The sequence below is a fragment of the Mirounga leonina genome, unplaced genomic scaffold (genome assembly GCF_011800145.1).
Source record: "Mirounga leonina isolate KUSES-001 unplaced genomic scaffold, KU_Mleo_1.0 Mir_115, whole genome shotgun sequence".
NCBI classification, from domain to species: domain Eukaryota; kingdom Metazoa; phylum Chordata; class Mammalia; order Carnivora; family Phocidae; genus Mirounga; species Mirounga leonina.
The window spans coordinates 40,943,201-40,969,880 of NW_023270268.1; the positions used below are offsets into that span (position 1 = coordinate 40,943,201).

The 26,680-nt window shown below is 35.4% G+C and overlaps 1 protein-coding gene and 1 pseudogene across 2 annotated transcripts in view; one reads left to right on the top strand and one right to left on the bottom strand.

Annotated features, from left to right (window-relative positions):
* Window positions 1-11,587: 11,587 nt before the first annotated feature.
* The window catches only part of PLOD2 (procollagen-lysine,2-oxoglutarate 5-dioxygenase 2), a 96,589-nt gene continuing 81,496 nt past the window's right edge, over window positions 11,588-26,680 (bottom strand). Inside the window, exons 12-20 of one of the 2 annotated variants that reach the window (XM_034996356.1) lie at window positions 23,721-23,846; window positions 21,148-21,289; window positions 19,935-19,997; window positions 18,830-18,943; window positions 15,964-16,029; window positions 13,928-14,032; window positions 12,654-12,800; window positions 12,419-12,544; window positions 11,588-12,231 (exon numbers count right to left, since the gene is read on the bottom strand). In XM_034996356.1, the coding sequence (XP_034852247.1) occupies window positions 12,076-12,231; window positions 12,419-12,544; window positions 12,654-12,800; window positions 13,928-14,032; window positions 15,964-16,029; window positions 18,830-18,943; window positions 19,935-19,997; window positions 21,148-21,289; window positions 23,721-23,846 (1,045 nt within the window). In that variant the 3' untranslated portion in view covers window positions 11,588-12,075. The remainder of the gene's footprint in view (window positions 12,232-12,418; window positions 12,545-12,653; window positions 12,801-13,927; window positions 14,033-15,963; window positions 16,030-18,829; window positions 18,944-19,934; window positions 19,998-21,147; window positions 21,290-23,720; window positions 23,847-26,680) is intronic. The other variant, XM_034996364.1, reaches the window with a different exon arrangement.
* LOC118007248 lies at window positions 24,472-24,656 on the top strand (annotated as a pseudogene).

Below are 26,680 nucleotides of genomic sequence, written 5' to 3' on the forward strand. Positions count from 1 at the left end.
ATTTTTAAAACTTCACCAGGTGATTTTAATTTGCAGTCTGGTTTGAAAACCACTGACCTAGTATTTTCTTTTAAGTCATTGTGGGATGACCCCTATAAGAACTAATAACATCTTAGGTGTTCTTTCTAGAAGTACAGTGACTAGACCAAAGGAGGCAATCAGAACCATTCCAGTAGGCTGTGCCCTACTCAGATGATAAACTGGAAGTGTGATGTTGGCAAAGGAGAAAGAAGCAGGGAGTCACAGAGGACAGGATGATGAGATGGTTGTGAAAACCTAAAATGTTTACTTTGGAGAGCAGACTTAGGAACGTTACAGTCCATTTGCATTGCTAACACATGGAAAAGGCATTCAACTTAGTCTATGTTCCTCCAGAAAGCAGAACTAGAGCCAACAGGAAGAAGTTAAGAGGGTAACTTGTATCAGCTCAATATATGGAAAATTCTGATAACAAAAGCATTTCATCCACCGATGAGCAACCTACAAATCCTCAAGTAGAGGCCAAGTGATCTATCATCAACATGAGGAGGTTGAACTAAATGATCTTTTCTTTATCGTTGTGCTAATAACCTGAGAGAACATCTTGAAGTTTCATGAACTATCTCAAACTGTGTTCTAGTGTTTTAGGAACTAAAACAGAAGAAATAATCGACTGCGGGAACACGGCCAGAACCAAGGCCGTCTATAGTCATGAACTGTTTTTTTATGTGATCACAATAGGTCCAACATGTCCGCCTTAGCCCTGGTCAGGTCTCTGGATGTAGTAACCTAGGGAGAAGTTGGTCATTTTGTCTTCCAATATAGAAACCTTGAGATTTCGTTTAGGTTGCCATTTGACGATTGATTAGACATTTTCCATTTAACACGGTCCCCACTAATTAGCTGAAGATCCTCCTGCAGTAAGCTAAGCACAGGTTATAAGTATTGTGTGGTGACAGAAATAACATCTTTGTTAAAGAAAAATTATTGAATGACACCATTAAAGTACTATAAGGCAAACTTTATTCAGGACCATTGCAATGGGTATAGGGACCACTGCAGGGGGATGTGGCAATGAGGGGGAGAGATTGGGCTCAACATGGAACACAGCATGGGCAGTGGGAATTTATAGCTGAGGAGCAGGGTGGAGGTCAGCTGATGGAAAATTCCTAAGAGGCAACGTCGGGGAAAGGGGGAATTCTGGCTAAACCAACCTAAGAGGATTCTTGCCGAAGGCAGGCCAGAGGGATCAAACGTCCCTGGACATATTGACAGATCATTCCAACTGGAAAAGAGAGTGCCTGCAGTGATATTAACACTTGGTAAAATCAGCAAGCCACCCTGAGCAGGAGGGAGGTCCAGAGGTGGTCATACAAGGACTAGTGGAGAATATGATATTTTAAGTGTGGAAAAGATAATCTGGTGAAGTGAAGGGGGTGGAGGGGAGAGAGGGAATGTTGGTGATTACTGCTTTAAATAATTGAAAGATAAGCCCATATTAAAAGGCATTTTTTCCTACCATTCCCAAATGCACAAATATAAACTTTAAGCAGAAATTACAAAAGACAGATTTTAGAACAGTTAAGAAAAAGCTTTGTTGTCTCTGTGTCAGAATTCAGGGACGAGCCCATCCCCGGATTATAATGCAAGGATGATACTGAAGTCATGTCTGTAATTTCAGGTAGCATGATGGGCATGTAACAGATACCTAACAAACATTCACTAAACAAAGTTTTCAAGTATAGTCTGGATAATCATCAACCAAGGAAGCTTGAAACAGATTTATTTAGGGTGGGAGCAGGGCAGAGATTGGACTACCGAGCTTTTAAGACTGCTTCCAATCTTGAGATTCTGTTGTCAGATGAGCAAATTAAATCACTAAGCCCTACAATAACTCTAGGTTTCTATTATTTTAAAATCAATACATACCTCAGTCCATCTTCTCCAAACAAAATATGTATCATTTTCTCAAACATGTGATTGGTTTTATTAGTCAGGTAAAAATAAGCTTTCTTGAAAGTCTTGAAACCGTAACATATAAAGCTTCATTTCTTTCTCACACACACCTGTTGTGGGCCTGGCACCTGTTAAGGCAAACTCCCTTCCAGATAGTGACTCGGGACCCAGATGTCTCAATACATATGCTTCAAGGGTCACTACTGCAGGCTCTTAAATGGTTGGCCTTGGGTGATCCATGTCACTTCTGCTCATAAGCCAATGGCCAAAGCAGTCACATGGTTCAACCTATGAGTGGGAAATCTGGGAAGCATGTGGATATTCTGTGAAAAGCACATGAAACTGTCACAAAAGTAAACCATTATCGAAGATTTAGATTCTGGGCTACAAACATCTGAGAGTGGATACCTATTAATCATGTCACATAGACGAATCCATATTCTGCACTTCTTGTTTGGTACTCACTTTAGAACTTAAAAAAATAGTGTAACATTGGACTAAATATTTGCAAGAAAGTCTGTTGAAGGATGAAACTGAAAAACAGTGCACACAACATACTTTCCAAAAATAATAGAATAATCTGACATCTTAAGGTCAAAACAAATGTCCCAAATTAGTAGATGTTACCCTTCCAATCCATGGCAAGTTAGATGTGGGTTTATGCCCATTTGTCACATTCTTGTTTTGAAATATAATTAGATTGATTATAACTCCTGAATATCATTGCTCTCTCCCAAGTCTTTACACATTTGAATTCACTGTTTGTTACCTTTTACATGTCTCAGATCTGCCAAATCCTTAACCAATTTTTTAAAAGATTTTATTTGTCAGAAAGAGAGAGAGAGAGCACACAAGCAGGAAGAGTGGGAGAGGGAGAAGCAGGCTCCCTGCGGGGCTCAATCCCAGGGCTCTGGGATCATGACCTGAGCGGAAGGAAGACACTTAACCCACTGAGTCACCCAGGCGTCCCAATCCTTAACAAATTTTAAGTAGTTAAAAATATCTCCTCCATATTTGTATAAAAATACTGCTCCCCAAGTCTGCTTTATTCAAACTATTAGTTACATGCAGTCAAGAAGTTTCTAAGTTCTGGATTTTTCTGACATAATCTCCACCACAACTCTCCTAAACAATTCATTCCTTTTTTTATCAGATTCATACAGGTCCATACCTCTGAAATGATAAAGTTTTTTTTTTTTAAGATTTATTTATTTATTTATTAGAGAGAGAGAGAGCATGAGAGGGGGGAAGGGCAGAGGGAGAAGCAGACTCCCCGCCGAGCAAGGAGCCCGATGTGGGACTCGATCCCGGGACTCCAGGATCATGACCTAAGCCGAAGGCAGTCGCTTAACCAACTGAGCCACCCAGGCGCCCTGAAATTATAAAGTTTTAATGCCATTGTTCATCACATTTCTAGGACCACACTGAATAGATATTAAAATCACGCTTGGTCGGGACACCTGGGTGGCTCAGTCGGTTAAGCGTCTGCCTTGGGCTCAGGTCATGATCCCAGGGTCCTGGGATCGAGTCCTGCATCGGGCTCCCTGCTCCACAGGGAGCCTGCTTCTCCCTCTGCCTCTGCATCTCTCTCTCTGTCTCTCATGAATGGATAAATAAAATCTTTAAAAAAATAAAATAAAATCATGCTTGGTCAAAATCAATGAGCCACACCCAACAGCAATGCAATCTGTAACCATGGTAACAACTGTAGTTCCAACAAAAATGCACATCAAGGCCACACTCTCCTTGGAGTTTCAAAATGCACTGCTTTTCCTTTTCCTATTTTATATTTTTCAGTTTAAAGTGGGATGATAAAATACGGAGTTTTAGTCGCTATATAAGCATAATGCTTTTTAAGGCATTTTGTTGAAAACTGCTTTAAGATAGGTAAAACCGAATTCATGCAATTCAAAATATTTATTGAAAGTCTAATACACATATAGCCACTAAAGAGGTTACTCGTAAATTGATCACTCCCTGTCTCAGTCCTTCAGCATAAAATGCTGAGAATAACAATGATACCAGTTTATTTTTACAACATCGTAGTATATCACTCTATCCAACTTGAGGCCTCCTACATATCCCTTTATTCAGGAACAAACTTGTACAATCTTTCTCAAGTCTTTACCTCACACATCAAAACCAAAGTACACATTATTAAAAACAGATTTATTTTTCTTTTTGGTCTATCTGTTAAATTCAAAACTCCCTTCCCTTCAGGGATCATTTTGATTCAAATGCAATAAAACCAACTCTCCATTACTTATTCACACATAAGTGCATACTATATGCCAGGCTGTATGCTAGGGTCTAAAACAGAAAAGACTAAATAAGGCCCAATCCCTTTCCTCAAATTGCTTGTGGCTTTACTGAGAAAAATTAAAGGTAAATAAACAATGCAGTGTGTTAAGTGCTCAGAAAAGCAGGCCCAATTAGAGAGGCAAGATAGGCGCTTATCCGTGTTTCAGTTATTTGCAGCTTTGTGACAAACTACACAGAACTTAGTGACTTAAAACAAGGTTATCTATGTTTCTCATGGTTCTGCGGGTTGACCGGGCTTAACGGGTGGATTTTTCTTGGGGACTCACATGTGGTTGCAATAGGAAGTCAACCATGCAGACAATAGCCATCTGAAGATGCGACTGGGCTCATTATATCCAAGTAATTCACTGGTGTGGTGCCAAACCATACAGGAACCCAGCTACAGCTGTCAGCTAGAGTGCTTGTACGTGGCCTCTCCATGTGGTACGGGCTTTCCACAGAATGGCACCTGGATTCGAGAGGGAGTGTCCTAAGAATGAATATTCCAAGACAGCAAAGCCACAAGGTCTCTCATGACAACTTGCAATATGCAGAGCTGCTTCACAGAAGACCCACCCAGGTTCAACGTGGGAGGGAACAGGACAAAGGTATGAGTCCTGGAAGTGTGGCTCACTGATGAACACCTTTGGAGACTTGCTATCACAGGCACCAAATCATTTAGGTTTCAATAATACATATATATATATATATATTTTAATTTCCTCTTAGCTCACAGAAGATCAACAGGGAAGCTGTCTTGGGGCAATGTGAAAATTAACGGAGTCCCTCTGGAGTTAGAGGAAGAGCACCTGAATTCAGTCAAGCAGCCAGGGCACAGGGTGACCCAATGGAAGGAAAGGAGATCAAGAAGATGTGTGGTCAACATTTGAATACAGGAAAGCTGGAGTAAATGAGCACTATTTTAGTACACTTCCTGTCAACAACTTCCGCAGGAACACATTTCATTAATCCTCAAAAAGCCAAAACAGAGATTATTAACTTTCAAAATTTGTCTGAATCATTCAATTTTTGTACCACAGGAATCCTGTCCTCGTTGCTGCACTTTTTTTTAAAGATTTTATTTATTTATTTGACAGAGAGAGACACAGCGAGAGAGGGAACACAAGCAGGGGGAGTGGGAGAGGGAGAAGCAGGCTTCCCGCCGAGCAGGGAGCCCGATGTGGGACTCGATGCCAGGACCCTGGGATCATGACCTGAGCCGAAGGCAGACGCTTAATGACTGAGCCACTCAAGTGCCCCCTTGTTGCTGCACTTATTAGCCCTTTGCTGATTATGAAGAAAAAAATCATTGTGATTTATCTTTGCCCACCATGCAGTTTTTAAAAACATATTTATTTTTACAATTAAACTCTCTGGAACTGTCCTAATGTAAGTTATTTGGTCTACTCAAAATCAACTACTGTATCAGTTGTAGTTGAGTCTGACCACTTCTACACTGATTTTATTATTAGTCTAGGCCCATATTTCCTAGTGAACATAGATTAGCAGTTTACAAAGTAGGTAAAAGAATAGAAAACAAATAGGGACACCTGGGTGGCTCAGTTGGTTAAGCGGCTGCCTTTGGCTCAGGTCATGATCCCAGAGTTCTGGGATCTAGCCCCTGCCTGGAATTCCCCTTAAGCACCAAACTTAAGCCCCCAGGGAATCTGCTTCTCCCCCTGCCTCTCCCCCTCCTCTCTCACTCCCTTTCCCTGCTCATATACACTCTCTCTCTTACACATGCACTCTCTCAAATAAATAAATAAAATCTTAAAAAAGCAGAAAGCAAATTATTTCCTCGGTACTAACTGAAAATAATGCTAGCTATCCCTTATTTCAGAATAAGGTATCTAATTCTTTCTTTTAAAATATTGTATCATGTTACCAAAATAAATAGGAAATTACCATTCAAAATCATCCAATGTTATCATTTTTATTCATATTAGCCTTTAAGAAAAATTTTGAAAGCATAAATTAAAAAAAAAATTAAGGTTCCTGCTTTGTTTCAAATTTAGACCCTACTAGTTATCTACATTGACCACAAGATGGGGCTGTGATGTCACAATTTGGCAAGATTTATAAAATATATAAACTAAACACAGATTAAAATAATTTAATAAAACAAAGTTTGATAAGATAATCTCATGTTTCAAATATTATATATTTTCAATTAATCGATTGTCTAATCACTAGTGCTCAGCAAAGAAAAAAAAATCACACTGTAATTTGTCCATTTCTCACTTGGAAGTTACTGAGCTTTTTCAAATGAAAAATTCTCCTGTGTTGATGCAAAATTATATATATAACGATGTGATTTCTTTAAGGATTCTTGTTACCATTTCACACTGCATTTTTAAAAGTTACTGAACTTAAATCAGTGTTAAGAAAGATGTCTTTTAGAAATACTTTTAAAATTATTGTATAAGCACAGAGAAGTTCATTCCTCATCACAAATCTACATGAAATTTTTCTCTCCTGTTCTATCCCTTGATTATTTTTTTGTAATCTAATATAGTTGACCCTTGAGCAACACGGGTTTGAACTGCACGTATACACTTTGTGAGTTTTTTTCCATACAGTACTGTAAAGGTATTTTCTTTTCCTTCTGATTCTCTTAACATTTTATTTTCTCTAGCTTACCTATTGTAAGAATAGAGTACATAATACATATAACAAAAAATATGTGTTAGACTTTTTATTATCAGTAAGGCTTCCAATCAACAGGAGGCTATTTATAAACTTGGGGAGAGTCAAAAGTTATACACACGTTTTTGACTGTGCGGGGAGTGGGAGTGGGAGGGTGGTCTGGGTGCCCATAACCTCTGCATTGTTCAAGGGCCAACTGTAATTACTTTGGGGTAAGGATGATTTGAAAGAAACCGTATTTTCTTTTTTTTTTTTTTAAGATTTTTAAGATTTTATTTATTTGAGAGAGAGATAATGAGAGATAGAGAGCACAAGAGGAAGAGGGTCAGAGGGAGAAGCAGACTCCCCGAGGAGCAGGGAGCCCGATGCGGGACTCGATCCCGGGACTCCAGGATTATGACCTGAGCCGAAGGCAGTCGCTCAACCAACTGAGCCACCCAGGCGCCCGAAACCGTATTTTCTTTATGTTATTTATGGCATGCATGATCTTTCCATTTCATCTGTTAAAACTTCTTTAAGTTGATTATTTGTGTGTTTTGTATTGTTAAATAGGCCAAAATTCCTTTCTAATTTTCAAAAGATTATAAAAATTCAGATTTCTTAGTTAACCATTTTTCAGTAGAGACACAACAGCATGCCAAAATAATCAGTTACTTGATTTATTAAACAAACACCACCACCTCAAAAATCAGCAAAGAAGCTACTTTTCACATGTTTTTTTTTTTTTTTTTTTTTTAAGATTTTATTTATCTATGAGAGAGAGAGAGAGCGCACAAGTGAGAGAGCACAAGCTGGGGGTGCGACAGGCAGAGGCAGAGGGAGAAGCAGGCTCCCCACTGAGCAACGAGCCCGACAAGGTCCCAGGACCCAGAGATCAAGACCGGAGGGGAAGACAACGGCTTAACTGATTGAGCCACCCAGGTGCCCCCCACATAATCTATTTTAATATATTAACCATGATGCAAAAATATAATTTAATTCTTAAAAGAAAGCTGTCAGGAAGTTTAGATTTATAAAGTCCACACATCCCTAGCATGTATACTCATCTTTCCAATTTTTCTAGTTCCTTTTATTAGAATAATTAAGCTATACTGTACTTCACATTTTAAAACAAGTCTACATGTAGTTTTCTACTCTTTCCATTACTTATTTGTATTTCTCTTCAAATTTCATCCAAAATTCATTGCTATCATTAAAGAGTTTTATACATTTTCCCCTTTTTTCACCCCAAGGGCTTTTTCTTAATAAGAGTTATTCTAAAAGAAGTCTGTAGCTTGCTATTCTGAAAGACCACAGATAAACAGCGCTGTTTGACAAAGGCTGCTTTCATGAAGTCTTAAGGACTTTAATTTTCCAAAATAGTCAACATCTAGTCAAAGAGGGCTATTTGCTGAGACCGACTCTCAACTGTGACTAAAAATTGTATTTGGCTTTCCCTGCAACTCGAAGAGATCTGTTGAATAGACCACTCCATATTCCAAATGAATGACAGGCCCCCAAAATGTCATACAAGATGGACTGTAGGGCTTAGCAAGCAGAGAAATTAGTAAGTGCAGATGACAGACAAGAAAATAGGAGTGAAGGAATATATAAAGAGATTGTTATTAGGATGGACAGAAGGGACTCAATCCATATGGTAATAGTTTTCCTTATTTTAATTCTGTGAAGGGGTATTTGATCTCTTCGGTTAGTTACCAATGCAAGTAAATTATTAGTGTTTTTTAAAAATGAACCAGAATCAAGAAAATTAATATACTGAACTACTACTAAAGTATCTGTATTTTTTTCCTTTTTTTTTTTTTTAATTATTATGTTATGTTGGGGAGGGTTTGTGCTATGGTAAAGTATCTGTATTAAGGAAAAATATTCACATTAATTCCTATGCACATTTAGAATTAGGAAAAAAGCCACCAATATGAGCATTTAAAGCTCTCTGGGAATACATGTATACACACACACACACACAAACATGTATGCATAAACACAAATAGTTACTATTGACATCAATATACTTCCATTTATTCAAATTAAATTAGTTATGGGAATTCCCCCCCTTTTCTTTCTACTGTTTGTTCTTTATATTAAACAATACACAAATATATATTCAGAGTAAAAGATTTCACTTCCATAAAGCACTAAAAATAGCAAGGATATGATCTAGCAATTCCAATTCTGGGAGTGTATCTGAAAGAAAATCATTATCTCAAAAAACAATCTGCATCCTCATGTTCACTGTAGCAGCGTGATTTATAATAGCCAAGACATGGAAACAACCTAAGTGTTCACAGGTGGATGAATGCATAAAGAAATTGTGGTATATATACAAGGGAATATTATTCAATCTTAAAAAGGAAGGAAATACTACAATTTGTGACAGCATGAACAAGCCTTGAGGGCATTATGCTAAGTGAAATAAGTTAGACAGAGAAAGACAAACACTGCATATCACTTACATGTGCAATCTAAAAAAATGAACTCACAGAAACAGAAGAACAGATTGGTGGTTGACAGAGCTGAGTGTTCTCCATGCATCCAATCCTACCTATTTTCCATCTTTCCAATTTGCTGATCTACTTACGGGAATTTTCACACTTTTCCTCACTAATTATGAATTGTTCTTTTTAAAAGTACATTTCATATAATTTCATGAAACTTGGGACAAGAGGGAAGATAGAAAATGCTACTGACTGCCTTGATCCAGTTTCTGAAAACATAGCATGAGATTAAAATAGTTACTATAGGTTGCCACGCATGTGAACCACAACTGAAAAAAACTAGGATCTAGCAGATGTCTTTCTTCTGAAGTGTATCACAAGGGACATTATGCTGCTTGCACTCTGTTAACAGTTTATAACCAGAGTCTGCTCTGATTGGCTGGTATCCACGACATACCAGTTGTTACATATTTAGAATACCATCCCTGAAGTATTGTAATGTAATTCAGAAATAATTAATAACATGTCTCTTCAACAAAGTTGATGGGCTGTAGGAATTTACTTCGAGTATTAAGTGCCACCAAAGAAGAGAAAAGAGGTAGAACCCAACTTCCTTATTTCCTAAGTCCATCTTCCAGTAATTATAATCTTGATCATCACTATCTCCTCAGGGCCTGGAACACTGCATGGCCCATAGTAGGGACTTGAAAAACACCACTGAATACATACATACAATGGAATATTACTCAGCCATCAGAAAGGTTGAATACCCACCATTTGCATCGACATGGATGGAACTGGAGGGGATTATGCTAATTGAAATAAGTCAAGCAGAGAAAGACAATTATCATATGGTTTCACTCATATGTGGAACATAAGGAATAGTGTGGAGGACCACAGGGGAAGGGAGGGAAAACTGAATGGGAAGAAATCAGAGGGGGAGACAAACCATGAGAGACTCTGGACTCCAGGAAACGAACAGAGTTACAGAAGAGAGGGGCGGTGGGAGGAATGGGGTAGCTGGGTGATGGGTATTAAGGAGGGCACGCATTGTGATGAGCACTGGGTGTTATACGCAACTAACGAATCATGGTACACTACATCAAAAACTAATGATGTACTATATGCTGGCTAATTGAACATAATTAAAAAAAAATCATCCCCCTAATAAATGTGATCTGAAGAGTCAATAAATAAATAAATATACCACTGAATAGATAAATATATATTGAATAAATGTTTGTCTGTATTTCTTCACTTGTAAAATAAATTAGGTCAATCCCCAGTCATTATGAAATTGAAGATAATACAATGCAATTCATAATTCAGTAAGTAGAGTTTTCATTAAGTTATAATATCATCAGTAAATATAGCAATCAAAATGAAAAAATCATAGCCTATTACATCCAGATATTGCTTTAGGATACTCCATCATACATTCTCTTCTAAAGATAAATCACCAAGTAATAAAGAGGCCAACAGAAACTTATTTTAATTATTTTATTTTTCATAATTTTCTAACACATGGTGTTAGAAAAGTGAATTTTGGCACCATGACTTACAACTTTATTTCAAGTTTAACCTTTAAATTAAAAACAGTAGCTGTAATAAGTATATTTAAACCTCACTCAGAGAAATGGTGAAAAATCAAGTCACAAATTTTTTGTGCTGGGGAATTTTTTAAAAATGGGATTAAGAAAAGGTAACAAAAAGAATAGGAAGGATAAAATGGAGACTATGCTGGAAAGACAAAAAGGTAAATAACCTTCTCTAAAAAAGAATAAGAAGGAGACAAAGGGCAAAGAGAAGAAGAAAGGCTCACCAACTTTATTTTCCTGATATAAAATTCAAGTACTTAACCAAGTTTTTTAAAAATCATAAAATGCTACTACTAATCTCATGAAATTTTCTTTTTCCTCATTATTTTCTAGAATTAAAATCAAAAGCCTGTTTTGACTCAAGGACACTTGCTGATCTTAAGTTGATATTTGATATACTTCACAAAATGGAAAGGCTTGAAAACTTTCCTAAATCTAATACCTACTCAATATAGTCCACCTTGGAAAATTAATCTGAAGGAATATAGGGTTTGATTTCTAATACAAATGTAACAAAACAAAATCTGTCTAACAATCTAAACAAAAATGTTTTCAACTGGCTCTAAACCTCAGTTGTATTCTGTACTAAGTTTCTTGAGGAAAAACATTGTGTAATATTTACTGTTCTTTGTATTCCTTCAGTAACTACTATAAAAGGTACCTGTATAGGTCATAAAAAAAAGTACTTACACAATTAGTTGCATACAAATTTAGTTACAACTCCAGTTTTCCAATGTTTCAAAAATTATCAATTTTCACTTATATTCATTTTGTTTACATGTTAATAAATAAAATTCTTCCCATGCTTTTTTAATAAAATATTATTAGTCTCTTGTCACTTGTACATTTATAGCTGAATATTTTATCAATTGAAACACAAATTCAGAAAACTGTCATTATTCTCAGAGAAAATAAGGCATAGAAATAAATATTTGCTTTTACTTTTTCTTTCTTTTCTTCTTCAATCTGTGTTTTAAGGCTCAGAGCAGACATTAAGAAGTATCAAACAATTTTTTACAAAAAGTTTTTCAAATGTTTGGCCCAAAGTGAAGTTGTTCTGTTGAAGTTATTTAAATATTCCTCTCATCTTCTCAAGCACAACTTCAAAGACATGTTCGTCCGTTCCAAAAGAAGATTCAATTCAATGAAAAGTAAATAACTTAGGGGTCTATAAATGACACTGCAATGTATCTCGTTCCATTTTTAACAGGAAGTCCTTCATGCAAATGTGTGAGTCTCCCTGGATGCATGAAGCTCCAGCCTTTTCTGGGTGATTCAATAGAGCAATTGTACCTTAGAAATTTGCATCCGCCTCCCTAAAAAAGATGGAACAAATGAATATATCAGCTTATTATGTTTAATTTTTAATCAGTGGGAAAATTCAAATTATGTCATCTAACCAGAATCTTAAAAAAAAAGGCAAATCTAAAAAAATCTAAAAAAATTAAAAATCGTAATGACATATTTCTTTTACAGGGTGTGAAAAATCAAAGCCGTAATTACCTGAAAATCTTCTCCCACGTTATTGAGTGCAATGTTGATGGTAAATGTAGAAGCATCATGATGAGGGCGAAGAGAGCGCTGTCTTTCAGGGGAGTATTTTACTACAAAATTCAATAGAGCAAACCCCTAAAAACGCAAAGTACACCAATGGATTTGCTTATCAATAAAAATGTAAAATAGCACATTTGTGTAAAAACTAGTAGGAGGTGGACAGGGGGAATGGGAGGATAACTACCTTCGTATAATAACCTGCAAAGACCTTCAGTGTAACAGGTGCAATAAACTCCCGGATAAAATGAAGCCATACATTCTCCAGATCAATTTGCTTCATGTGGATATCATCAGTTGGGACATTTTCATAACCACCAGATATACGGCTATCCTAGAAACAGCATTAATGATGTCATAAAGTGTGGTCCACATGTAATTCACATTTATATTACGTTGGAATTTTTTTCAACCACAAGATCATAATAGACAATAAAAATAACCGTTGTTCAATCATGGTGTACCATCTGCTTTAATTGCAAAACTCAAAATAACTTAGATAACATGCATCAAGGATGCAGCAAAGTATCAGACTCTTTTCTTACTTATTTAATATATATGTGAGGTCTCTATAAAGTAAATAAAACGTATTTCCAAAGCCCCCCCATGCCTCCTAAAAAACTGGTGTTTTACAGTAACCCTCCAGGCAGTCTTAGCTACTTGACGGACAAAGATTCTGCTTGTCTGCCCTTTGGATCCCCTACCACTGAAAACAAGCTTTCCCTGCTATGTTCCCCACTTGAAATTTACGATACCCAAAGTCCTTCCATGATTGCTTTTTATGATCCTACAACCTGCTGACTTCAAGTTCTTCCTCATACTTTGAACTTCTGTCTCTCTGGTCAGCTAACTAGCTGGGGTATGAAATTGAGCAGAGACAGTAATATTCCAGAGTATTCCCCTAAGAGCAGGCATCTGTGGATTCTCCAAGGAAAAGAAACACATTGAACCACCAACAGCAATACTTCCTGCCAAGTCTTTGACACTGAATATAAATGCAAAACTGAATTACACCAATGGCATTCAAACAGATTTCTTCTGCCAATGTTTACACACACACACACACACACACACACACACACACAAAGCTTTGGCAGTCAACCAGATAAACTTTGGGTCCTTTCACTATTATAGGTCACTGTGAAAATGCAGAGAATAAAAAGTGGCCCTGGGGAAGACCAATACCACAGAATAAATAGACATATATTACCTTACCATTCCAGCCTGGAGACACTGACTTTAGAAACCATCCAGTGTAATTACACACATAAATGAGAACCTGAGGCCAGATAGATTAAATGCTACCAGAGTGCTCCTGACAGCCTTGGCTAGCCCCTGCATTTAAGTTTAGGAGTCAGAGATGCATGACAAAACAGATAATCCCCTTTAATTGTCTAAATATCTACCCCTGCTTCTATCCCACATACACATTATAGTTCCTTGTGTGAAATTACCACTTACATGATGTTTCCCCCCAGACCACTGGCCATAATGCTCCATTTCTTCCACCAATTCATCACAGGCTTTTTCAGAAAAGATGGGAAACCAAAAGACATCAGGACAAGGCTATAAAACAAGGCATCACCATTAAGAGAATAATAGTTTGTATCTTTTAAGTAATAAATGGCATTTCAAAAGTAACAGGATGGGATACTCAATATTCATCTCATTTAGATGCCTTTTTAAGAGGTTTGCCCAATATTACTGACATTACTGTTACAAATAATAGTAGCTTTTCTTTAATGCTAAGACTTTTTTTTCTTTTTTTTGCATTTTAACATCTATAAAATCAAGACATATCTTAGACTCACATTTGGCCAGGGGGCCACCATGATGTAGTTGTAATGCTACAGTGTGTGTATACTTGGCAAATTTCCATTCTGCTTCACCTTGTGTGTACGTATACATCTGTGTGTGTGTGCACGTACACGCACGCATGTAGCTGGTGTTGCACTTGAGTTGACTTGCCCTTTGAAATGTTTTCTAAATAATTTACACTACGATTTGTCATCGACTCTTGGTGGGAATGCAAGCTGGTGCAGCCACTCTGGAAAACAGTATGGAGGTTCCTCAAAAAGTTGAAAATAGAGCTACCCTACGACCCAGCAATTGCACTACTGGGTATTTACCCCAAAGATACAAATGTAGGGATCCGAAGGGGTACGTGCACCCCGATGTTTATAGCAGCAATGTCCACAATAGCCAAACTGTGGAAAGAGCCAAGATGTCCATCGACAGATGAATGGATAAAGATGTGGTTTATATATACAATGGAATATTATGCAGCCATCAAAAGGAATGAGATCTTGCCATTTGCAATGACGTGGATGGAACTGGAGGGTATTATGTTGAGTGAAATAAGTCAAACAGAGAAAGAGATGTATCATATGATCTCACGATATGAGAATTCTTAATCTCAGGAAACAAACTGAGGGTTGCTGGAGTGGTGGGGGTGGGAGGGATGGGGTGGCTGGGTGATAGACATTGGGGAGGGTATGTGCTATGGTGAGTGTTGTGAATTGTGTAAGACTGATGAATCACAGACCTGTACCTCTGAAACAAATAATACATTATATGTTAAAAAAAAAAAAAAAAGAAGAAGATAGCAGGAAGGGAAAAATGAAGGGGGGGAAATCGGAGGGGGAGACGAACCATGAGAGACTATGGACTCTGAGAAACAAACTGAGGGTTCTAGAGGGGAGAGGGTGGGGAAGATGGGTTAGCCTGGTGATGGGTATTAAAGAGGGCACGTTCTGCATGGAGCACTGGGTGTTATACGCAAACAATGGATACTGGATCACCACATCAAAAACTAATGATGTAATATATGGTGATTAACGTAACAATAAAATAAAAAAAAGAAATGAAAGTTATTATGTATACAGTGCTCTATGACATATGATAACATCTATACCTTGATAAGTCTAAATTAGCTTTTCCAATATGTACAAAATAAAAAATTTCTAAATGACTAGAAAACATTGTGTCTTAGTTTAATTGTCAGTATTCTTATTCTTTCTCACAGTACACAAAAGAACAGCATCTCAGAATCAAAGATGCCTTACATTCTCTGAAATAAGCTATTAGCAACAGTTTGGAACACTAATCTAGAGTTCATTTTTTAAAAAAAAAATCTTTGAAAAGAGACTCTTAAAGTTCAATTTCTTTCAAAGATAAACTTACTAAATGAGGCCTACACTAGAGATTTGCCAAAGGTTCCTTATTTTTCGTGGTTTGAGATAGTTACAACATTTGGAAGCATGCTAATAAAAAGGGCAAGATCTTAAAATTATTGTTCGAGCCCATGTTCTACATTTTTACAACTATATGACCCTTAAGGCTGTAACATTTGTAATTAAGCCACATGATTTTTACCTAAAAGATGGTTTCTGCACTTTCACAACAACCTCTGCTAAAGCTATATTGCATTACTATTGTTCCCTTCTGGAAAACAAGGCAAAAGTGCTCTACACATCATAGTAATTATTAATACAAACCTGTTCAACTATATTTTCAGTGAAAATCTTTGAATAATCACGGTTTATATACTTCTCTTTCCAATCCTACCAAAAAAAAAAAAAATCAATTGCACAGATTAAAGCAAATACCTTTTTATAAGTAACAGAAAATCCAAAGTATATGCATTTTAGAAATTGCTCAATTTATAAGTGACTATGTGTACTGGACAAAAAGGAATTTTCAGAAATCACAGTTTATGTTTTTTAAACATAGTCTGATTCTGCATATGCTCACATCACTCTATGAAACATCAAAATTTTATTTATGAAATTTTATACCTCAAGATTTAAAATTTGAGTAATCTTACAGCAATTAGATTTACATACTGTGTTCTATGCATATATACAGGGATAGGTAAATATGTGCTTAAAAGTTAGTGATAACAAAATCCTATCAACAAATATTAGTAAAAATTAGCAAATTAATAAACTAGCATCTTACTTATATATACTTTAATAGTGAATTATCTAAAATAATTTTGATTTCTTAAAATTATTTCAAAAATTTCTATTCACTTCAGTTTTTAATATGTATCAACAAAATGATCATGGGTTACTAACACTTTCATTTCTTTTAATTACTGAAATTAAGGCATAGAACCATACATTGAGAAATAGCTTCTCTTCATGCTAATTCAGGAACCTGATTCTTCTCTTTGACTAATCTCTGATACATGAACCACATACAAAGATATCTCAATTTTTGTCAACATCAGTTAAAGAATCCTTTTCCTGGGTCAAGTGTTTTATTTAAAAACCACATATTTAGAGGGTATATATGAAAATATGGGGTGATTTAGTATCAAAAAAGATCTCTTCTTAAATGTATTTAGACATATTTAACAAGATTTTAATTTTCTCTTTACAAAGTACAAAGGGAACCAGGAGGGAAGAACTGAGGTATAGACTCAAAATAATGCCAAAGTATGTTGCAGAAAATATTTGTCTGAAACACGTCTTTTGAGGTCAGATTTCAGAGAGGCCCTGATAATCTGTATGCTATTCTTTGCACATCTTTGTTTATATGTAGCTCAGATATTTTTGATGTGGAAGAACCAAAGTTATCTTCAAATTCTTCAATATATTTCATTTATACATAGTATGTAATTATAAGAATCAAATTATTGTATTATCTCATTAATCTCTTCAATAGTGGTTGTTCTCTGATTCCAAAATACGGTGGGAAATTAGAAAAAAATAATCATTCATAACATTTCAGAATCTTTTATTTTTTCCTATGCATCATTATTGATTTTTTGAAGTAAAAGGAAAAAAATCCCTAAGATCTTACAGTAAGGCATTAACTTCTCATTTTAGGCTACCTTTCAAGTATCATTGAACAAACTGTGACTTTACTCATTTCTTAGAAATTCTGATAATGGGACAATCATCAAATATTTTGCTATGGGACATCCCTCAGGAGGCATTATCGATCAGGCTAATTACCAAAAATAAAACAAAGCCATGGAAAGAGAAGCAGTTCCTACTTACTTCTGATGTTTTCATTTCATATTCTCCAAAGATATGAATTCTGACACAAATGTCTACAATTCAGGATATAATTTGGGACATTTTTTCAGGAACTAATATTACCCAAGAAATAAAATAATTCTATTGCTCAAAATAACCAAGAGACTCAGTGCCAAAGTAAAATACGTAATTACATCCTCACCATTTTCAAGAGCCTCTTTTTAATTACACTCCTGTGAAAGATTAAGATATGAAGCTAAGAGGAAATGAAAATACTTTTAAATACAAAAATGTCAAAAGACATTCTTTTTCTATTGAACAGAGTTTTCAGAGACCACTAAATTTACTATTCCTGGATGTCAACTACTCCTACAAAATAAAAGACAATTCTAATCAGGTGGATTGAGTCTATGTAATTTAAAACTTTTGCTGTTGAAAAGGGGAAAACCATGAACAGTAGCATTATAGAGATGATTAATAAAGAGAGTATTTTCCCTTGAATAAATGTTCCAAACTGACTGAAGAAAACAGGCTCCCGTAAAACAAAAAAGGAGTGAATTCCTGTATAATTCAAGTCTTTAAGATACAAAATTTTAGAGTTAGAAGGAGATAATTTCTTCAACTTCAGACTTTCTATATATGCTGAATCCCCTTACTCTATAATCTTCTCTGGCTGTCTTTGGTGTACATTCACAAACTTGTTATAAAAAAATAAATAAAATGATAAAATAAAATGTATTTTCCCAAACTAACTTCTTGAATTCTCTTCTTGAAAATCAAAACATAATATTATCATATGTGAGCTACTTGTTTTTCTGAAATTACAATTAAAAATTTTATGATGCTTTTGAATATATAAAATAGAAATATTGAGAGAAATCATAGAAACTGATTAATTTCTTTCCCCACTCCTAATATATGTCTTAATTAAAAAAAATTTCTTGGTCAAGAAATATAATTAATTGTATCTTTTATTTTTTTAAAGATTTTATTTATTTATTTGAGAGAGAGGGACACAGCGAGAGAGGGAATACAAGCAGGGAGAGTAGGAGAGGGAGAAGCAGGCTTCCCGCTGAGCAGGGAGCCCGATGCGGGAATCAATCCCAGGACCCTGGGATCATGACCTGAGCCGAAGGCAGACGCTTAACGACTGAGTGCTTCTAATTGTATCTTTTAAAGAATAATATAAATAATAATATTTTAAATTATGTTATTTTTAAAAGACAAAATTAATTATATTTCTTGAGCTGTTTTTTAAACTTTAAAATTTTTAAAGCCTCTTACCACATTTTCATATTATTAACCCAACTGATTTACATCCATTTAGAGTTATAGGAAAAGAAGAAATAAATGAAGTTCAGTATGAAATACCTACCACGGGATTTTCAAAAATTTGCCAGAGGTCATTGTTATAATGGGAAGTATTGTAATTAGCAGTTGATAAAAGTCTTCCAAATTCATGTCTATTAGAAATGTACATAAACACACCCTATGTGCCAAAGAATAACAGTATTAACAATCTTAGAGGAAAATACAAGAAAATAAACTTAACCATAGGAAAAATATACATGAGATATTAATTTCAACTTTTATATCTCATTCCTGAACATGCATTTTTATTTTTCATATAAAACATGCATGATTTAAAATAAAAGAAAAAAAATTTATTAATTATGAATTCAGGCACCACACAAAACTAATTGATAGCACTAACACTCAACTGAAAAAAAGAAGAGGAAGAATGACTGTTTTTGTCCCTTTCTCATTGATCCTAGATGTAGACATCAGGGAAAAAAATTCCTGTTTGAAAGCAGAAATATTTTTGAGACAACAAAGTGCAATGAATTGTACCTGTTTTGGCTTCTTTCCCTTTCAAAGAAAATGTCACATTTTTAAACAAGAATTCAAATGTCAATATTTCATCAGACTATGTTATTCTTTTTATTGTTCTGATGTTTAAAAACTGAACATAGCAATTACTTATTCATTAAAGGCAGCTAAAGAAAACCGGTCTCATTTCCTTGCCCCAAACCAAATAAATGTGGCAAACACCACTATGGTAAGTTTGTTTCTTTTTGTACCTGTTTTAATGGTAAAAGGGTTAGTTATTAATAAAAAAAAAATAATAATGAAGAGTACCCCAATCTCATTTTAGTCAAGATGTACTTTATACTTACTCCTACTTTTTCTCTCCCTTAAAAAAAACAAAACCAGAAAAACTAGTGAAAGGGATTTGGGTTTAATTTTCTCATTCGTCAACCAAAAAATGTAAATCTGCCCAAAGAACTAAGAGTTGAGTATCACATAATGCCCACCCCCAACACACAAAACATACACACACATATACAATTTAAGAACCAATGAATACCAACATTTTACCGTGCTAAGTGGAAAGAAGACTCTTAAACTTTATTGGTAGGCAATATACCATATCTAGTATTAATTAAATAAAAACAAATAAAAATAAATAAAAATAACACCTTTGGGGGGCTGAGCATTTGGAATGTTTCCGGAGTAGGGGAGTCTTTTTCCCTTTGTAAAGTCTAAAATGAAGAGAAGCATTGGGTAAGTTGACCTGCACACCCACACTCCCCTAGGTATTCTTAGGTAAATAACATTAGCAGCCCTTGATCAAAAGCTGACATTCTGAAATGTCCTTCATAGACAACATGCATAACAAGCAAAGCTTATAGCGCACACAAAGAAACAACTCCAGCCCTTTCTTTCTTTTTTTTTTTTTTTGTCAAACATAAATCCAAGCTCATTCCTTAGTAGAATTTTCATTAGACACAAAATTAAGACAAAGGAAAAAATGTGTAAGAGAGGCCATTCCAGGATGCGCTGTTGAGTCAAATTAGCAGAACATGAGCACAAATTACAATCACAAGTACTGAAGATACTCAATATAACAATGCACATAGGTTTGTGGGAAAAACAAACATAGTCAAACAATACATGCCTTATTAAACTAGAAAAAATACTTGCCAACTTTTCTGATTTTTCCCAAATCACATTTGCTTATATGAATTTGAGTAAAATAATCCAATCATTTCTAAAATAGAAAACTATATAAACATGTTTTAAAACATTCACACATTTTGAAAAACAAACTATTTTCTACAATCATTGAAGTTTTATAATGAAAGTACATTTGTAGAATAGCAATATATCATTACTTTTCACACAGATGAAATATACTACATATCACAATCCCTCTCTCAGTTTAGTGATAAGGAACTGCTTTGAGGAGTGTGCAGTTTATAATGATAAAGAGAATAATGGGCATTGATTTCAGAACAAAAGTGTGTTCTTCTTAAATGTGTAAATGATTATTTCACCCAGGCTTTATCTAATTAATTTTAATTAAGTCAGTTTTCCACTATAAAATTTCAGATGGAAGTGAAGATGAATTCTTAAAAATGCAAAGCTGATTTGTAACAAATCCATGTTTATGATTGAAATCTTTCTGTTGCTTATGCCTAAGCATGGAACCTAACATTTTCCTATTTCTACAGATAAATGTTCACAAATTATTCTCTATAACTGCTCCCAATTTTTCAATATGGAACCAAAAAAATTGGCTAGTACTTACAAATTAGAAAGAAAAGGGGCATCAAAACACAATGACATATCAACTGGTAAAGCAAGCCATTTTATAAAAACATTCAAGCAAGCCATCACTGTAGACCCTACCATTTCTCTAGCATTTCGGCACAGAGCCATATCAGGATCCAATTTATCACGAACAAAATAGTTCCTTTCATTCATCTCTGATCGAAGAGTCTTTCCCTTAATTAAGTACACATTAGCCATGTATGGGACATTCCATATCCCCCTGAAAGTAAAGACAAGACATTCCAAAATACCACAAATAAAAAATATTTAAAGGTTTATTTTTATGTTTTCAAAACAAATACCTTGTATGTTTTTAAATTTTGTATATATAAATCATTGAATCAAATTACATGCAAATGCAAACATATGTAATGATATTTAACATAGTTATACACACATATATGACATTACTTGCTACACACTACATTTTTATGCAATAAATCACTATCTCCCTACATTAACTTCATTTTAGGGTTGATACCTGTTTAGCATTTTGGCTGTAATCCTTCACTTCATTATTAGAGTATAATCTATTGTACAGAAAGAGTTTCCATTTAGGATTAAGCAGTTTGATAGCAAAAATAATTACATACAACCTGTGGTGTACTACAGCTCGTTCACACTGGCTCCCCAGAGCACTTAGCTCTACTCAGTGACTTCCCATTGCGAGCCTGAAATCAGCCACTGCAGAAGCATTTACACCGCAGAAACTGGCAAACACTACAAATCAGGGCATCCCTCAACCCCCAGATCCAGTTGTTAGGCCTTTACCAGCACACCACTGAGTACAGCCTAAAATTCTCCTAAAATATATCCTCTTGAAATTCACTAAGCCATCTCAAATTTCTTGAGAAAGAGAAGATATGAAGAAATAGAGCTAGAAGTACGTGAGGGTTGGGAGATAACTTTATTTTGCCCTTCATTCTTCCCCACATTTGTCTTTTCACTCTGAACATGACTCATTTCCTAAGAATAGTGAGTGAGGTTTCACCTGAAGGCAAATGCCTATTGCTTTTAGAGAAAGAAAGGAAAGATTTTGACCAAGGAAATGAAGTTAGATGTTAAAAGGAATATGATTTCATTTTGTTTTGCTAGATGAACCTCAAGGGAAACAGCCATAAAAGATAATACAGTGTATCATCTGAATTCAGAAACTTGTCACTGGCAGAGTATGCAGTTTTGAAGAAAGACACACACACACACACACACACACACCCATGTGCATATGTGTCATAAGATGTCATTCCTTCATGTAGCTTTTGGACATGAAGTGCATTTTTGTATTAACTAGATCAAAAACCTCTCCCATATTCTTTTCCTTATACTTTAAACAACAGTGACAGGAGGCTGTACAAAATATCACCAGTGCCTAAAGCAACTTAAATGAAACATTAATTCTATATTCTACTTCTGTGAACCCTTATTTCTGTTATACCCACAGACAATATCAGGCATTTGGTCTATACAAATCATCCTAGAGATAATAAAATACTTTGAAACAACAGAACATGATCTGAACAGTGTTTTCTCAGCTATCATGCTTCTTAATTGCAGCTAACAAAAGCTTTAATCATATTTATCATTCAAATTTACTATTACTATTTTCACAAGTAAAACATCTTTTTAATACTCAACTGTTCAACAAAAAGTATGTGGGGTTTTATTCTCAATTTAGGGGCACATATTTTTAGTCATGAAAGAATGTTTTCCCTTTCTAACTGGGCTGATGTATCTGAGAAATTAGGCAAAGGCTTTAATGTATCAGTCACTCTGGTCCATCATCTGTATGAAGAAAAAGGATAACATTCCACTCTATACTACCTTAGGAAAAAAACACTATTTCAATTCTGATTATTTTTTAGTCTAAAAAATGTCAACTATTGTCTCTGAAATAAATATCAATTCATGCATACACTTTGTAGCAAGTATATTCTTTTTAAACTCTGGAAATGGAAATCAGATATTGGTGAAGAAATTGATCTTTAAAGCAGAATATTAGCTATTTTACACAGAACACTCTTGCAGTAGGAAATGCTAGAAGGTAAATCATTGTCTTTGTTATTGATTTTGTTTGTTCACTTGTAAATTTTAAAAGCTATCAAAACAACTTTCGGGGCGCCTGGGTGGCTCAGTTGGTTAAGCGACTGCCTTCGGCTCAGGTCATGGTCCCAGGGTCCTGGGATCGAGTCCCGCATCGGGCTCCCTGCTCGGCGGGGAGTCTGCTTCTCCCTCTCCCCCTGCTTGTGTTCCTGCTCTCGCTATCTCTGTCTCTGTCAAATAAATAAATAAAATCTTAAAAAAAAAAAAACAACTTTCATCCTGGCCACTAAATGAGCTAAACTAAATTCTTCTTCTAAACTTTTAACTAAATAATATTAGTCTTCTGACAACCCTCTCACAGCTACTCCCACCTACCATGTAGTATCTTAGTATTTCCCACAAGTTAAGTTTGTTCCTGTGAAGATTTAGAACCTCAAAGACAGATTTTTGTAATATTATTTTACACTAGTATTTCAGGATCCCAAGTGGTCTCAGGTTGGCAGATTTCCACTAATCATGAAGAAAAGAGGAACAAAAACTCAGGTAATGTTAACAAGACCACATTTTGAGGTTATGGCACTTTACATTAAAAGACTGACCAAGTAACTTACACTCTATTCCCTTGAACAATATCCACATAATCTTCAGATCGAGCATAGTATCCATCAGGACTCAAGGCTCCCCAGAAGTTGGACCATAGCTTTCCATGACGAGTTACGAGAGGAGCAATGATCTTTCTAAAGACAGCGTGAAAGGAAAAACAAATCCAAGTAATTGTTTATTCTTAAATTACCACAGAATTATGTGTTTTGGGCTTAGCATGACACATACAACACTAAAGTTCATTTAATACCCATGTAGTGAGTTAAAAAAAAAAAGTAAAATAAAAGATAAACAGGAATTTCTTTCCACTTTTTCTTAAATAAGCACACTGCTGATTTTCAATGATGTTTCTTAAAAAGGCAAAGTAATCGAAAATGCTAATTAAAGTATAAAAATGACTTTTAAAAGTACCTTACTTCTATCCAATTAAGTCAAACTACCTTAATTATTTAATTATTTTAAGTATTTCAGAAATTATACAAAATGAAATCAAATAGTTTCATTGTCATTGAGAAGACATAATAATCCCTGGTGCACTGAAGTATCCAACAAATATTTGACAAATATTTGTTGAATAAAAAAATGAATAAAGATGAACTGAGATATTTGTAAATAGGCCAGTTTTCCTTAAGTTAGGTCCTGAATTACTTTAAAGTATGTTTCCTTTTTTTTTTTTTTACAACTTTTAAAATGGGCTGTGCTATCCCTGGCAACACTGGACATTCTTCTGGCCCTTCAACTACTTAAAAAAAAAAAAATAGCTTTGCACAGTGGCAGTATCGTAGCCAATGAGGTTTATCTGAGGCGCGATTATTGCTAATTAAAAAAAAAAAAATAGAGGGTAATTGCCATAGCACTCTGTCTGACTACCTACCAGGAAAGTAGTCCCTTTGAGACAAGCACATGTTACAGATTCAAAATATGTCAGATTTTTTCTTAGGAAAATCTAATTTATAATGTGTCAACACTTTCCAAATGAGGTAATTCTGAGGTTCCTCTAGAATTACTTTAAAAATGAAGTGAATTATAGTGGTGTCAATTTTTAAGAAAAGCTCACCCAACTCTTTTATGAGGAAGTTTATGAACCAGGTATTTGCCACAAAAAAAAAACCCTATTTCACAGCACTCCAGTCCTGTGAAGACCAGGTGTGCCCTTTCCCTTACCTACAGAAAAGTGAAACAGTCTATAAATACACATTATTCAAAATAGTGATTTTGGTTTATTTTTCCTGGTTCCTATTAAAAGGAAATGTTAACCAGAAACACTTAAATTGTCCATCAACAGATGAATGGATAAAGAAGATGTGGTATATATACACAGTGGAATATTATGCAGCCATCAAAAGGAATGAGATCTTGCCATTTGCAACGACGTGGATGGACCTGGAGGGTGTTATGCTGAGCGAAATAAGTCAATCAGAGAAAGACATGTATCATATGACCTCACTGATATGAGGAATTCTTAATCTCAGGAAACAAACTGAGGGTTGCTGGAGTGGGGGGTGGGGTGGGAGGGATGGGGTGACTGGGTGATAGACACTGGGGAGAGTGTGTGCTCTGGTGAGCGCTGTGAATTGTGCAAGACTGTTGAATCATAGATCTGTACCTCTGAAGCAATATATTATATGTTAAAAAAAAAAAAAGAAGATAGTAGGAAGTGAAAAATGAAGGGGGGGAAATTGGAGAGGGAGACGAACCATGAGAGACTATGGACTCTGAGAAACAGACTGAGGGTTCTAGAGGGGAGGGGGATGGGGGATGGGTTAGCCTGGTGATGGGTATTAAAGAGGGCACGTACTGAATGGAGCACTGGGTGTTATACGCAAACAATGAATCACGGAGCACTACATCAAAAACTAATGACGTAATGTATGGTGATTAACATAATAAAAAAAAGAATATCTACAATATTAGAAATGATACTATAAATTAGAATCTATATATTATGTTAATTTAAGAAATAATTCAATGGTGTTAACTGATAAGATCAAATATATAATAGAAAAAAAAAATCTTGTAATTTATAATCCAGCTGCCTTCCATAGAAGGTTAGGCAAAGAAATGGAAATCAAAATCCATCTTCGGTGTGCCTCAATGTTTTTGAGTACTGAAATACAGTAAGGCCCCTTATCCATGGTTTCAATTACCCAGGGTCAACCATAGTCCAGAAGCAGATGATTCTTCTGATGAATCATCAGATCAATAGTAGCTTAACGTTAAGTCACACTGCCTGTGTCATTCCCCTCACTTCATCTCCTCACGTGGGCATTTTATCATCTCACATCATCACAAGAAGGGTGAGCACAGAACAAAAAGATATTTTGAGAGAGAGAAATCACATCCACATAACTTTTATTACAGCATATTGTTATAACTGTTCTATTTTATTATTGTTGTTAATCTCTTACTGTGAGCAATTTATAAATTAAGCTTTATCACAGGTCTGTAAGTATAGGAAAAAAACATAGCGTATATAGGGTTTGGGATTATCTGTGGTTTCAGGCATCCCCTGGAGGTCTTGGAACGTATCCCCTGTGGATAAGGGGGACTACTTTATCAGGACAGCAGCTGGGGGATGATGAATTACACTACATTACTGAAGGAGTAAAACCTGGAGTAAGGCAGTAAATAGCAGAGATGGGAAAAGAGGGAAAAGAGAGCTGATGAAATGCTAGAAAGCTACATGCCCTAAGATGTGACCCATCCCTTGTCCCTCTAACCTTCAGTCAAGTCTACTAAACCTCACAAGATTTTTGGTATATGTAAATTCTTTATAAAAACTACATGCTTGGATACAGAAGCAAGAACTGTATGTATCATATGAACCGAAACCTTTGATCAGTAACAGAAATTTATGGAATTGGAAAAATATCCTGAGTTTTCTAGCCTTTCAAGGGCAATGGGCCCAGATGGCAGTTGAGTTACTTTTGAGGGAATTTTATTTTTTACCAGGTTTAAAACATTAGAT